This window comes from Lepidochelys olivacea (assembly GCF_965140295.1).
Source record: "Lepidochelys olivacea isolate rLepOli2 genome assembly, chromosome: 14".
Lineage (NCBI taxonomy): Eukaryota > Metazoa > Chordata > Testudines > Cheloniidae > Lepidochelys > Lepidochelys olivacea.
The window spans coordinates 10,907,773-10,921,621 of NC_140424.1; the positions used below are offsets into that span (position 1 = coordinate 10,907,773).

General features: G+C 44.1%; 1 protein-coding gene across 8 annotated transcripts in view; it reads right to left on the reverse strand.

Moving 5' to 3' along the window:
* Nucleotides 1-947: 947 nt before the first annotated feature.
* The window catches only part of STXBP4 (syntaxin binding protein 4), a 144,639-nt gene continuing 131,737 nt past the window's right edge, over nt 948-13,849 (reverse strand). For all 8 annotated transcript variants that reach the window (XM_084646901.1, XM_084646903.1, XM_084646902.1 and 5 more), the window contains one exon: nt 948-5,004. In XM_084646901.1, the coding sequence (XP_084503027.1) occupies nt 4,890-5,004 (115 nt within the window). In that variant the 3' untranslated portion in view covers nt 948-4,889. The remainder of the gene's footprint in view (nt 5,005-13,849) is intronic.

Below are 13,849 nucleotides of genomic sequence, written 5' to 3' on the forward strand. Positions count from 1 at the left end.
AAGACCTGTTCGGTAACAGTAATACACGCTCTTCAGCAGGCCTGGTTACCTAGGAGACAAGGCCTGGGCCTGTGGCGTAGACGTAGCCAGGCAATACATAGCTCCCGTGAGCCAAACACACTCTGAAGTAAACCAGCCAATGCACACGCCACAGCAGCGATGGCGTGTGTGTTTCAGGGAACGACAAAGCGCCATCCCTTTGCTTTTTTTCTTCATGGTAATTATTAATTATTTGACTTATGGTGGTGCCCCGAGGTCCCACTTGCAACTGAGGACTCACATTGTGCTACACACTGTACAAACACAGAGTGAGACAAAGGCCTGGCCCCAAAGGCCCGACAATCGAAACGAACAAGACAGCTAGAGGGTGGGATGGGAAGCGGATACCCAGAGAGGTGCAGATCTTCCCTGGCATTTAAGTGCCATTGAAATCGGTGGGAGCTAGATGCCTAAATACCATTGAGGATCTGGGCTGAGGTGACTTGCCCAGGATCATGCAGGTCCGTGGCAGAGCTGGGAACAGGACGCCCGGGCCAATGCCCTACTGGACTAAGCTGCCTCCTTGTAAGCAGGTGATTACAAACATGAGCCTCACCCTGCTATTGAATCCTTGTGAGCAGACTCCTGAAGGAAGTCATTGGGGCTCCATGGGGGTTTGCCTGTGTGGAAATCATTGCAGGATTGGAACACAGGATTTGCTTTTTCGAAAGGCCTGTCGGTTTTCTAGATTCCTTCCCAAAGGCGCATTTTGAGTCACCTTTGTACAAAGATTAAAGGAATGGGACAGACAGGCTTGGCCTGCTGTCATTTACTCCCTTTTCTAGTCTAAAAATTTCATTCATTACAATTCTATATGATGAGCAAGACCTGGCGTCGATCAGCTGCATAATCTGCCATGGATAATATCACAAAGCTGTGGGGGCTAATTATAAAAGAGACACAAGTGGTTTATATCACTGAGATCTTTATTGTGAAAGGAGCATCAGAGCTTTACATCACTTTAGGAGTTTTTTTAAATACAAGGTGGCGTGGCCAGTCACTCGATAAGATACCGATAGTACAAAGGGCTTTCGAAAGCCAAGTGTGAGCAGGGTCATCCTTTGAGAGCGGCTTTACTTAAGTAAGATGTTATAGTGAAATTCAGTGCTGCGCAGAGGACAGCACAAGGGCTATGTACCACTTCGATCCCACTTCTACCCTCAAGGCTCCCACTGAAATCTATAGCAAAATTCCCACTGACTTTAGTCCTGCAGAATTGGCCCTGGAGGGCCTGAGTGGTGCATAGGCCTTGTGGTGGTGGGTTCACCCTAACTAATGATGGTTTTGTGTGGTATGTCAGAGGATGTGAAACAATCATCTGTAGTGACTTATTGAAACTTACGGTGGGATGCTCAGGGTGGTTTCTCTGTGTGAGTATGGTGTGGGAGTGATCTACCCTGTTTTTTTTTTAAGTGATACATTGGGCTGAATTAAAAGGAAGGCATTTCGCAGCTGCAGTTTGACCCAGAGCCTCAGAAATATTTAGGTGCCTAACTCCCACTGAAGTCAGTAAGAGTTGTAGGCGCCTGAATATCTTTGTACATCTCGACCTTTGTGTCTAATTTGCCTGTTTATTCCAGTCACTGCAACACCTGAGTACTTGCAACATTTCCAATTTGAAGGGTGCAGTGTACTACAGGTACAATTGTAAAGATAAATACTGGAGTGTTGCAGAAGCCTATTTATAATGGTGTCAACCGTACATAGAAAATAGATGTACATGAAGCCACTGAAGTACTCCAGTATCTGTTTTCTGGCAACGCCTTTGTTTCGTTCTCTTAATGGATACAAAGTTGTACTTCCATTGCTCTTCCACTCGGTACATTTCATTGTGTGGTAAAAATGTAAAGCAGCCATCACAGAGTTGTGTGTTTTGACAACTGCTCTTTACAAAGTCTCATTACATTATTCCAGAGCCGTTTTCCCACTTTACAGGATTCAGTGTAATCAAAATTATTTTGCAAACTGCTTCAGTGAGAGGAAAAAAAAAACACCCTAGGAAACAAGTATGCCAACATACAAAAATAGACGAGAACATTTGGAGATCCCAGGTTTCAAAACACAGTCTCGGTGCTGGAGAATATGAGCTATGGTAGCTTATGTGACTGATGAGACACTAGAATACAGAAGAAACTAGATGGATGCAATGATCTGTTTCTAAGAAGTCTTTAATTATCAAGTCAAAATAAAAGAGAAACATTCTCCAAGTAAGCACAGCAGGTAGAATGCCAGCATTTTATCTTGGGTTCTCCCTCGCTGCTGCAGTAAGCAGTGAATTGCATACTCAGGGCGGAGGGTCAGTGTTCACTCCTTGGGGCGAGCAGGTAGCATTCACATAGCTGCCCTCCTGCAGTGGATCCAATGGGTGGAGCCTGCCTCGTTCATGGTCCTAGCCTTACCCCCATCCACTTTCAGGGTTGGGCTGGCTGGCCGGGAAGCCACTGGCAGAGTGGAGTTGTGACCACCGACCTGTACTTTGAGTTACCATAACCCATGGCTGAATCAAGCCCTGGAAGGATAGCGTAGTCACGACCTGATTCAAATCTCTCACAAAGAAATCAGAGCGGCACAGTCTATATATGCCCTAACTGAACAGAATTCGTAGGAAATCCCTGATTAGAGCTAGAAAGTGCCTGGAATAATCATCACATACTCCAGAAGGGACCGCCTCAAACAAGATACCACCGCGTAACTCTCACGCACCGGAAAGAGAGCAAAAGTTGGTCCAAGGAAAGAAATTACCCCATCCACCTTGGCTCTGTAATAAACAAAGCACTTACATGACTCCTAGGACTAAGGAAACTGCAGAAAACCCCTGGTACAAGGTCCTGCAAGCAGCAGGAGTCTGTGCCTGTTTTTAAAGGGCATTTAGGGAAGAACAGCATGATTAAAGGGCCCATTATAGCTCGACACAAAGCCCCTGCTAATGGGTTCTGCTCAGTGGTTCTATGTGGTGGTTTGAGGGATGGGGGCACAAGCCTCCCTCTGAGGCCATAGCAGATCATGGCTGAAGCATGGCAGCTTTCCAGACTGCTGTCATACTGAGTGTTCAGTGGATCTGCTGGTCAAGCTCCCTCCATAACATCCTCCCTCTACCAGCTACATGAAGGGACACGGACTCCACATGCATAGGTAATTGGCCCTTAAAAGAACACAACAATGTTTCCTACCAGCCTCCCGAGTGAGTATGACATTGCTCAGCACTAGGAATGACATCTGCTTCTGAGAGAGACTGGGCAAAACTAACTTCTCTGCGCCGCAGTACAGATTCCCTGGGAGGGGCTATCCCGGGTGTGACGCCGTCGTACATGAAGCATATACGATAAAGAGCCACACTGTGACTCAGAAAGGAGGTTTACTCGGAGTTTTGCTCTGTAAAGCAAATTAAACGTTAAAGGCCTAAGAGCTACCCTGTGCCTGGCTCTGCACCGGGTGTGAGGGGAAGGTGGCAAGGAGAGTTTTAGTAGGTGTAGGAGCTGTAAACAAGTCAGGTCCTTTTGCTCAATAGTACAAAGATTTGAAAATCCAGCTCCACCACTTGTCAGAGACTCCCCATTGAGGGTGTGAGGGATGGGGACCTGGCTTTGAATTGACCAGTGGAGCTAAGTTGTATCTTTTCAGAGTGTGACACTCCTATGTATGCTTCCCAAAGGAATTCAGGCTGTAGCCTGTGCCCACCTCACCCTTTAAAACAGAGCCTCACTCCTTGGTTCTAAAGGTTTGAACCACTGTTTTACTTTGGCGTATTCATCAGTGCTTCTAGTGTTCCTTATTTCATTCATTAGTCAATACCTGTCATCGTCACAGATATAAAAAGAGGAGAGCCTTTATAGTGACCTATTGTAGAATCAGGCACTCAAAGCAGAAGTCAGCCCTTGTGCTGAGTGTAACATTATCTTAAAATATCTCATGCTGCTGATGTACAGTGCAACCTGTTTGTAGGGCCTCAGCAGCACCTCATTTTGAGTAACCCCTTTAAAACATCCTCAAGATCTCCAGAATGAATTTGTTTTGTGTCTACTTAAAGACCCACTTCTAGGAGGTGACTGAATTCTGCTGATCCCAGAGGTACTTTCATAGGTTTCATCGTATTTGAAATTTCACAGCGTCTGCTGAAATAGTTGCATGTGGCTGTTGGTTTAGCAGAGTACAAAAGTGAAATCATTTTCATTGCACGATTATGCTGACAGAGTATGGCTTTCTCAACCAAAATTGTGTCTTTATACTTGACAACTCATCAAGGCCTTGTCTTCCTAAGGCCTAATCATTCATCTTAAAAATATTTGTAGAAAAGTCATCTGGGCTGCAATACTTACAACAAATTGTCATAAACTTTTGCTAGCAAAATACATTGAAAGTTTCTGCTATAAAAACAGACTGACTCAGTAGTTACAGAAAAGGCATCTCTATTACAACTACAAGCACTGGTAAAAAAGCTCAGCTTGTATGTTATGGCTCTACAAGCAGCTTGAAGCCACTGTGAGAATTACAGCCGTTGGGCCCAATTCTGTTCTCATACTAGGAGCAGGATTAACTCCATTCCAGCCAATGAAGTTATACCAGTGTATAAGTTGTGAAAGGTCAGGATCAAATCCTAAAGGATGAGAGTGAGAGTGACCCCTGTGCACAGGACCTATCCAGGTCCTGTGCACCACCTAAGTCCTTAAGGGTTTAAGTGGAAATTTTGCCAAGGTGAACTTCAGCCTTGAAAATGATCCTACCTAAATAGTGGCAAAGCTCCTATTGACTTCAATAGGCGTAATATCTGGCGCTATTACATTAGACTATTGGAAGGTGTACATCTTCTTATCCAGATGCTGAAATGAGACTGAAACTACTCTCCACCAGTCTCAGCTCTTGGGGTCTGGAAGCTCTCTGGTCCGGTCTTCCTCATTCTCCTCGGAGCAGGACAAGTTCAGTGCACTGGTCACTGGATGGATCCATGATGTTGTCTGTGTTACATGGCTAAATGGAAACAAGAAATGCCATTAGTACCCCCAAAGGGGTTATTTCAGATCATAAAAACAGGAGAAGTCCTAAGGATACTTAGCCCCTCTCTGGAGGTCCCCAGTGTCTCACAAGATCAGACCCTAAGAACTGTTCATGAAAATATTTCCAGCGTAGGAGTGTCTAAACCTCACGTACATTTATTTCCCATTCTGTAGGAAAAAGGAGGTACCTTTTGGATGTGAGAACCCCAAGTCAAGTTCCCTGCCTCAAATATTCCCCCTTGATTTAACTGAAAGCTAAGGAGAAAAGTGCTCTTGCAGCAAACGAATCTTGGTATACTGAAAATACCCTGGAGGTGGTGTCTCTTGAATGACCGCTGTGACTGGCCACTAATACAGCAGCACTCTACAAACCTGTACTAACTAAGTCTCCCAACATTCCAGCACGCTGAGAGCAGAGTGGCCAAGTGACTTGATGAGGTCAGAGAAGGAATCAGCCAGAGCTGGATCCAGGAGATTCTGCTTCACAGTTCCATGCTCAGATACTAGAGGATGGACTAGAGAGGTCTAGAATCATTAAGAGACTTCTCCTCTTGAAGGTGAGAGAGGTACATAAAGCCAAACGGGAATATTCTTAGTCCTCCTCTGGGACAAATTCAGGGCATCTTCAGGAGCCAGTGCTCATGTAAGTAACCTGACTCACATGAGTCATCCCTACTTGTGTAAGGGTTACAGGATCAGGCCCTGCGTTTTAAATACCATCCCAAGCTGCTTGCATCATCTTGCTCTGCTATAATTAACAGCATTTCCAACAATATGAATGGCTAAAAAGAACCTGCTCTGAAAGTTTCCCAGATTTAGTGAGTGCAGGCAAATGGTCAGGCTGAGAATACGGTAAACTTGTGTACATAACGAGAGCGACAAAGTAGGTTAGATAAGATCTTTTATTGGACCAACTTCTGTTGGCAGAAGGGACAAGCTTCACAGAGCTCTTCCTCAGGTCTGGAGGAGGTAATCAGTGTGTCCAAGCTGAATACAAGGAGGGACAGATTGTTAAGCATAAAGTGTTCAAACATGCTGTAGGAGACCACTTAAAATGGTTAAGGCAATTAAGGGTTAGCAGACAGCAGCATTACAAATTGTTGTAATGAGCCATAAAACCAGTGTCTCTGTTAAGTCCATGGTTTTTATGTTAAGTCCAGCAGCGTTATGAATTTAAGTTCTCAGGCTCATCTTGTGAAGGTGTTGTGCAGGTTTCCTTTGAGGACAAGACCAGAGAGGTCAGACATGGAGTGGGTGAAAAGTGTTCACCCATGGGTGACAGGGTATTTTTGTCTTTTATCATTTTTCTGTGTGAGTACATTCAAGACCCCTTCATTTTAAGTGGTCTCCAACAGCATGTGTGAACCTCTTATGCTTAACCATCTGTCCCACCTTGTATTTAGCTGCGACACTCTGGTTACCTTCTCCAGACCTGAGGAAGAGCTCTGTGAAGCTTGAAAGTTTGTCCCTTCCACCAACAGAAGTTGTTCCAATAAAAGATATATCCTCACCTACCTTGTCTCTCTAATATCCTGGGGCCAACATGGCTACAACACTGCAAATAACATACATAGTGCAAGGCCAAGCCCTCTTCCCCGACTGCCCCCTGGGCACAAACCGCCCCCCCCCCCCGATAAAACTATCAGTTGTGTGGATACCATCCACACTGTATGTGGGTAGGTCACAGCTTTCTGTCCCTTCGGGTGACCAGACAGCAAATGTGAAAAATCGGGATGGGGTGGGCGGTAATAGGAGCCTCTATAAGAAAAAAACCCAAAAACCAGGACTGTCCCTATAAAATTGGGACATCTGGTCACCCTACTGTCCCTTCTGGAAAGGATGTGCTGTTGGTAAAGGAAATATAGTTCTTTTCACTGTTTTTAGTCCTGCTAATAGATTCAGTCGTTGTTATCGGTAAGTTAGTGCAAAGAGGAAGCTTGTAATATAAGATGATCATTATGAAAAAGCTGACAAATCAGATGACTATATTGTCTTCATATGCAATAACAAGGAAAATAAGTAAGACCAGAGGAACAGACATGCTAAGGAAACTCACAAGAGTCCCATTATATTACCTTGCAACCCTGTTAAACAAGCATATACCTGTGCTGCTATTCCCTACAAAACAAAAAATTGCGGTCCTGAGCAAATTCTGCCCTGATTGATGCTCTTTGCAAATCCACTGTAATCTGTCTACACTATGGACATTCATAGCTCCTTCTGAGGTTAATGGGAGCCTGGCCTGTGTATCCTAAGGCAGGCCACATTCACCAGTCTACAGCAGAAACAGTTCACAGGAAAGAAACAACATGGGTGGAATGTGTAATAAGTAGTTTTGGGAGAATTTCATTTTCATTTTGTTGTTTCACTAAGATACCAATTTTTATCAACTTAATGTTTTTGGTTGTGTGAGATTATAGGTTTTTAAAGCATTTTTTAACATTTTTTTCTATTTGAATTTTCACAGTTGTGCAAAATTAATTGTGTGTGTGTGTGGTGTGTGTGAGTGTGAGAGAACAATTATTTAGTGACACCCGAACCCTGCAGGTGCAAGGAGGCTGCGGTTCTGGCAGGGCAGAGCAGAGATCCCTGGCCAGGAATGCAAGGAAGAGGATGAGCCCCTGGCCGTAGGGGAAGCCACCACACTGTCACCAATCCCAGGGCCACGCAGGGAGCCCCTGCATTCCCACTATCACTGCCCCACTCACTCACTCGCTGTAAATGCAGGGACTGTCCTTGGGCAGGAGCCATTCAACAGTGGGGTGGTGGCCTCCCCTGCAGCTGGGAATTAATCATTCTCCTTGTGGTCCTAGCTGGGATCTCTGCTCTGCCCCACAAGAATTGCAGCCTTCCCCACACCTGGTGCCTCCTGAAATCTGAATGCCTGAGGGTGCAGGGGAGGCTGCGCTTGCCAACTGCAATCAATGATATTTTTGGCATCTATTTCTGATAAAATGAATGTTTACCGCTGACTAGTGATTTAAATCAAACCCTGCCAAGCCTAGTAATAAGGTGAGTGATTTTATTCTTCAGTTAGTTATGAGTTGAGGTGTAGCGTACACAGGAAAAAGGAGTGCTAATATGTATTCACAAGTGAATTTAAAAACGCAGCTCTGGTGTTAGTGGTCCCATAAATAGGGAGTACTACCTCGTGGCTAGAGGGAAAAGCATCTGCCCCATTGCTGGCCTGCTTTACACTTTGTTTTGCAAATCCACTGGGCCAAATTCACCGCTCTGTTTTGCCCATGTAAACTACTGTAATTCTATGGAAGTTAATGGACATATTCTACATTTACACAGCTGGAACATGGAGCAGAATTTGACCCACTGATTTCATGGAGTGTAAGTGCGGGCTGAATCTGACTAAGTTTTATTAGTGTATAAAGATCTTTACATGAGACATTTCTCATTGATATTCATTCCCTTCACTTCATTCTCTTCTCTTAATACCTGCTGCACCTTTGCTCCTTCTCTGTTTCCCCCCTATGTATTTGCATTGCACTCTGTCTGCTGAGCAGTTCTCTGAACAGTTTGTTCAAGTACAGTTGGCTTACGCAGCACTAAACATCAGGCCAGATCCTCGACTGGCGTGAATCGGGAGAGCTCCACAGAAACCAACACAACTAGGCCAGCTGAGGAACTGGCCCATGGTCTCTGTGACTGTAATTATACTCACTGGCCCTTACAGTGCCTTGTAGATTTAATACAGCTACATTATTTACAGTAAGTCTCACGCCTTGTTCTAACACAGAGTTGCCGACTAAGCTGCGGCCCAATTTCAGCTCGCAGTTGCACCATTCTAACGTCTCTGAGCGAGCAATGGGGCTACTCTGGATCTGAACCCCTGTAAGTGGGAGCAAATTTTGCCTTTGCGTTCACTTGCTCTTTCTTTTCCTGCACCATTTGATTGTGGTCTCATTTTAATACCTGAAGGTTAGCTTTTACGTCAGTGTCTCGCAGCACTGACTTACTGGTACAGGGATTATTCTGTTCTGATGAGACGAATGAGCTATGCCGTTACCTTGTACTCACACCTTTTACTTGGATGTACTGAGCTAACATTCAATAAAGTGTGATGAGGACAGTACTCTGCCAATCATGAGGTAAAGCTGGACCACAAAGCTAATTTAAGTTAAAACTTGAGCTGCTTTAACTAGATTACCCTATCTTCTGATCTGGTAGCCTGTCAGTGTATCCATTACTTAGTACATGGCCAAATCCTTCAATGGGGTGATGCCTGTAGAGGGACTGAGTAAGAACAGCAAGATTTGGCATATAGATTTAGCAACCTTTATGCTCACTAACAGCCCAGGTTAAACCATGGGATGATTTACAAGAATAGGAGATGCAAATTGGACCTTCAGTGAGCTCTTTAATTATTAGAGTAACAAGTGCGTACGTTTCAAAGGGAACAGGTTTATACCTAACATGCATAGACATTGAAAAGCATTCTAATATAGCATTTTATATGGGATATATGAACAACATTGGCAATTTAAAAATGAAGCTACTCATTGTTAAAATTATTTAAGATATTATGGAATTACCTTCCTGGAGTTGCAGGATCAACTGTGTAAAAGTTTAAACACTGTAACAAGTTAACAGAACACAGTGGTGTAGCCCTTTCAGCCAGTTTAGCGTGGGGCTGACAACTATTTCTTAACAGTAACCAATTCATTCTATGAAGCCTGATGAGTCGTTGTGACAGAAAATGAAGGCAATTTTCCAGACTCACAAAATAGCCGCAGTTAAGCCATGGGACGATTTACAAGAATAGGAGATGCAAACTGAGCCTTCAGTGAGCTCTTTAATTATTAGAGTAACAAGTGTGTACAATTCAAAGGGAACAGGTTTATAGCTATCATGCATAGACATAGAAAAAAGAAAAGGAGTACTTGTGGCACCTTAGAGACTAACAAATTTATATCACAGAATCATAGAATCAAAGAGTTGGAAGGGACCTCTGGAGGCCATCTAGTCCAACCCCCTGCCCAGAGCAGGACCAATCCCAACTAAATCATCCCAGCCAGGGCTTTGTCAAGCCTGACCTTAAAAACTTCTAAGGAAGGGGATTCCACCACCTCCCTAGGCAATGCATTCCAGTGTTTCACCACCCTCCTAGTGAAAAAGTTTCTCCTAATATCCAACCTAAATCTCCCCCACTGCAACTTGAGACCATTACTCCTTGTCCTGTCATCTGCTATCACTGAGAATAGTCTAGATCCATCCTCTTTGGATCCACCTTTCAGGTAGTTAAAAGCAGCTATCAAATCCCCCCTCATTCTTCTCTTCCGTAGACTAAACAATCCCAGTTCCCCCAGCCTCTCCTCATAAGTCATGTGTTCCAGACCCCTAATCGTTTTTGTTGCCCTTTGTTGGACTCTCTCCAATTTCTCCACATCCTTCTTGTAGTGTGGGGCCCAAAACTGGACACAGTATTCCAGATGAGGCCTCACCAATGTCGAATAGAGGGGAACGATCACGTCCCTCAATCTGCTGGCAATGCCCCTACTTATACACTCCAAAATGCCATTGGCCTTCTTGGCAACAAGGGCACACTGTTGACTCATATCCAGCTTCTCGTCCACTGTAACCCTTAGGTCCTTCTCTGCAGAACTGCTGCCTAGCCATTCGGTCCCTAGTCTGTAGCGATGCATTGGATTCTTCCGTCCTAAGTGCAGGACTCTGCACTTGTCCTTGTTGAACCTCATCAGATTTCTTTTGGCCCAATCCTCCGATTTGTCTAGGTCCCTCTGTATCCTATCCCTACCCTCCAGCGTATCTATCACTCCTCCCAGTTTAGTGTCATCCACAAACTTGCTGAGGGTGCAATCCACGCCATCCTCCAGATCATTAATGAAGATATTGAACAAAACGAGCCCCAGGACCAACCCTTGGGGCACTCTGCTAGATACCAGCTGCCAACTAGACATGGAGCCATTGATCACTACCTGCTGAGCCCGACAATCTAGCCAACTTTCTACCCACCTTGTAGTGCATCCATCCAGCCCAAACTTCTTTAACTTGCTGACAAGAATACTGTGGGAGACCGTGTCAAAAGCTTTGCTAAAGTCGAGGAATAACACGTCCACTGCTTTCCCTTCATCCACAGAACCAGTTGTCTCATCATAGAAGGCAATTAGATTAGTCAGGCATGACTTTCCCTTGGTGAACCCATGCTGACTGTTCCTAATCACTTTCCTCTTGTCTAAGTGCTTCAGAATTGATTCCTTGAGGACATGCTCCATGATTTTACCGGGGACTGAGGTGAAGCTGACCGGCCTGTAGTTCCCAGGATCCTCCTTCTTCCCTTTTTTAAAGATGGGCACTACATTAGCCTTTTTCCAGTCTTCCGGGACTTCCCCCGATTGCCATGAGTTTTCAAAGATAATGGCCAATGGCTCTGCAATCACATCCATCAATTCCTTTAGCACTCTCGGATGCAACGCATCTGGCCCCATGGACTTGTGCATGTCCAGTTTTTCTTAATAGTCCCGAACCATTTCTTCCTTCACAGAGGGCTGGCCACCTCCTCCCCATGCTGTGCTGCCCAGTGCAGTAGTCTGGGAGCTGACCTTGTTCATGAAGACAGAGGCAAAAAAAGCATTGAGTACATTAGCTTTTTCCACATCCTCTGTCACTAGGTTGCCTCCCTCATTCAGTAAGGGGCCCACACTTTCCTTGGCTTTCTTCTTATTGCCAACATACCTGAAGAAACCCTTCTCGTTACTCTTAACATCCCACGCTAGCTGCAACTCCAGGTGTGATTTAGCATTCCTGATTTCATTCCTACATGCCTGAGCAATATTTATATACTCATCCCTAGTCATTTGTCCAATCTTCCATTTCTTGTAAGCCTCTTTTTTGTGTTTAAGATCAGCAAGGATTTCACTGTTAAGCCAAGCTGGTCGCCTGCCATATTTACTATTCTTTCTACACATCGGGATGGTTTGTCCCTGTAACCTCAATATGGATTCTTTAAAATACAGCCAGCTCTCCTGGGCTCCTTCCTCTCATGTTATTCTCCCAGGGGATCTTGCCCATCAGTTCCCTGAGGGAGTCAAAGTCTGCTTTTCTGAAATCCAGGGTCCGTATTCTGCTGCTTTCCTTTCTTCCTTGTGTCAGGATCCTGAACTCGACCATCTCATGGTCACTGCCTCCCAGGTTCCCATCCACTTTTGCTTCCCCTACTAATTCTTCCCAGTTTGTGAGCAGCAGATCAAGAAGAGCTCTGCCTCTAGTTGGTTCCTTCAGTACTTGCACCAGGAAATTGTCCCCTACAGTTTCCAAAAACTTCATGGATTGTCTGTGCACCGCTGTATTGCTTTCCCAGCAGATATCAGGATGATTGAAGTCGCCCATGAGAACCAGGGCGTGCGATCTAGTAGCTTCTGCGAGTTGCCGGAAGAAAGCCTCGTCCACCTCATCCCCCTGGTCCGGTGGTCTATAGCAGACTCCCACCACGACATCACCCTTGTTGCTCACGCTTCTAAACTTAATCCAGAGACTCTCAGGTTTTTCTGCAGTTTCATACTTGAACTCTGAGCAGTCATACTGCTCCCTTACATACAGTGCAACTCCCCCACTTTTTCGGGCCTTCCTGACCTTCCTGAACAGTTTATACCCATCCATGACAGTACTCCAGTCATGCATAAGCATAAGCTTTCGTGAGCTACAGCTCACTTCATCGAATGCATCCGATGAAGTGAGCTGTAGCTCACAAAAGCTTATGCTCAAATAAATTTGTTAGTCTCTAAGGTGCTTCAAGTACTCCTTTTCTTTTTGCGGATACAGACTAACACAACAGAGCTGCTACTCTGAAACCAGACAGAGAGTTCTAATATCACATTTAATATGGGATTTATGAATAACATGACAATTTAAAAACTCAATCTACTCATTGTTAAAATGATATATTTAAATTATAGATGTGTGTATATAAATTACATATCAATTATGTGTGTGTATGAATATATTTACAAATCTGGTTTTCAACAGGAAAAAATATTTGCCATATTTTCTAAAATGAGTTTTCTGAGATGTTAGTAGTTCCCAAAAGAGACTTTTTCTCTGGTTGACAAGTTAAATCACTGTTTTAAAATTGGATATCATTCTTTAAAATACTGTCACCCTGAAATTCCACTTGCCTGTGTAACAGCTGAAGGACTGAGCCTTAAACATGTTGATCATTTAATACATTTTCTGAATTACTTACCTGATTTTGATTACCCATAGAAATCATGGAGTCAGATGTCTCACCCTGCTAACACAGTATTTGTTCCCTGAAGCACTATCTGAAGTGCTTTGTTCTGCTTAGTTTTACATAGTCATTTTCCAGCTTTCCCTTACTGACTTTAATTAATAATGGAATCATTTTTAATTTTACCTTTTCCTTCCCAGTGTCCCTGCACAGTCTTGTCCAACATGCCTAAATCCTGGTCTGTCACACAACTATATCCAGTCTGAGCTAGCAGACAAAAGTATAACATAATCCTATGGCGGAAATTGAAGCTAGACAAAATCAGAGTGGAAATAATCTGCAAATTTTTAACAGTGAGGGTAATTAATCATTGGACAATTTACCAAGGGCTGTGGTAATTTTTCAAGCAAGATTGGATGTTTTTTCTAATAGATCTGCTCCAGTTCAAACAGGAATTAATTCAGGAAAGTTCTCTGGCCTGTGTTATACAGGGAGTCAGACATAACCACAGTGGCCCCTTATAATCAATGCACATATGAACCATGAGCACACACTGCCAGTCATGTGAATTAGAACAAACTGTGCGCCAGTTTAGCAATGATGTGAATAAATGTCCACA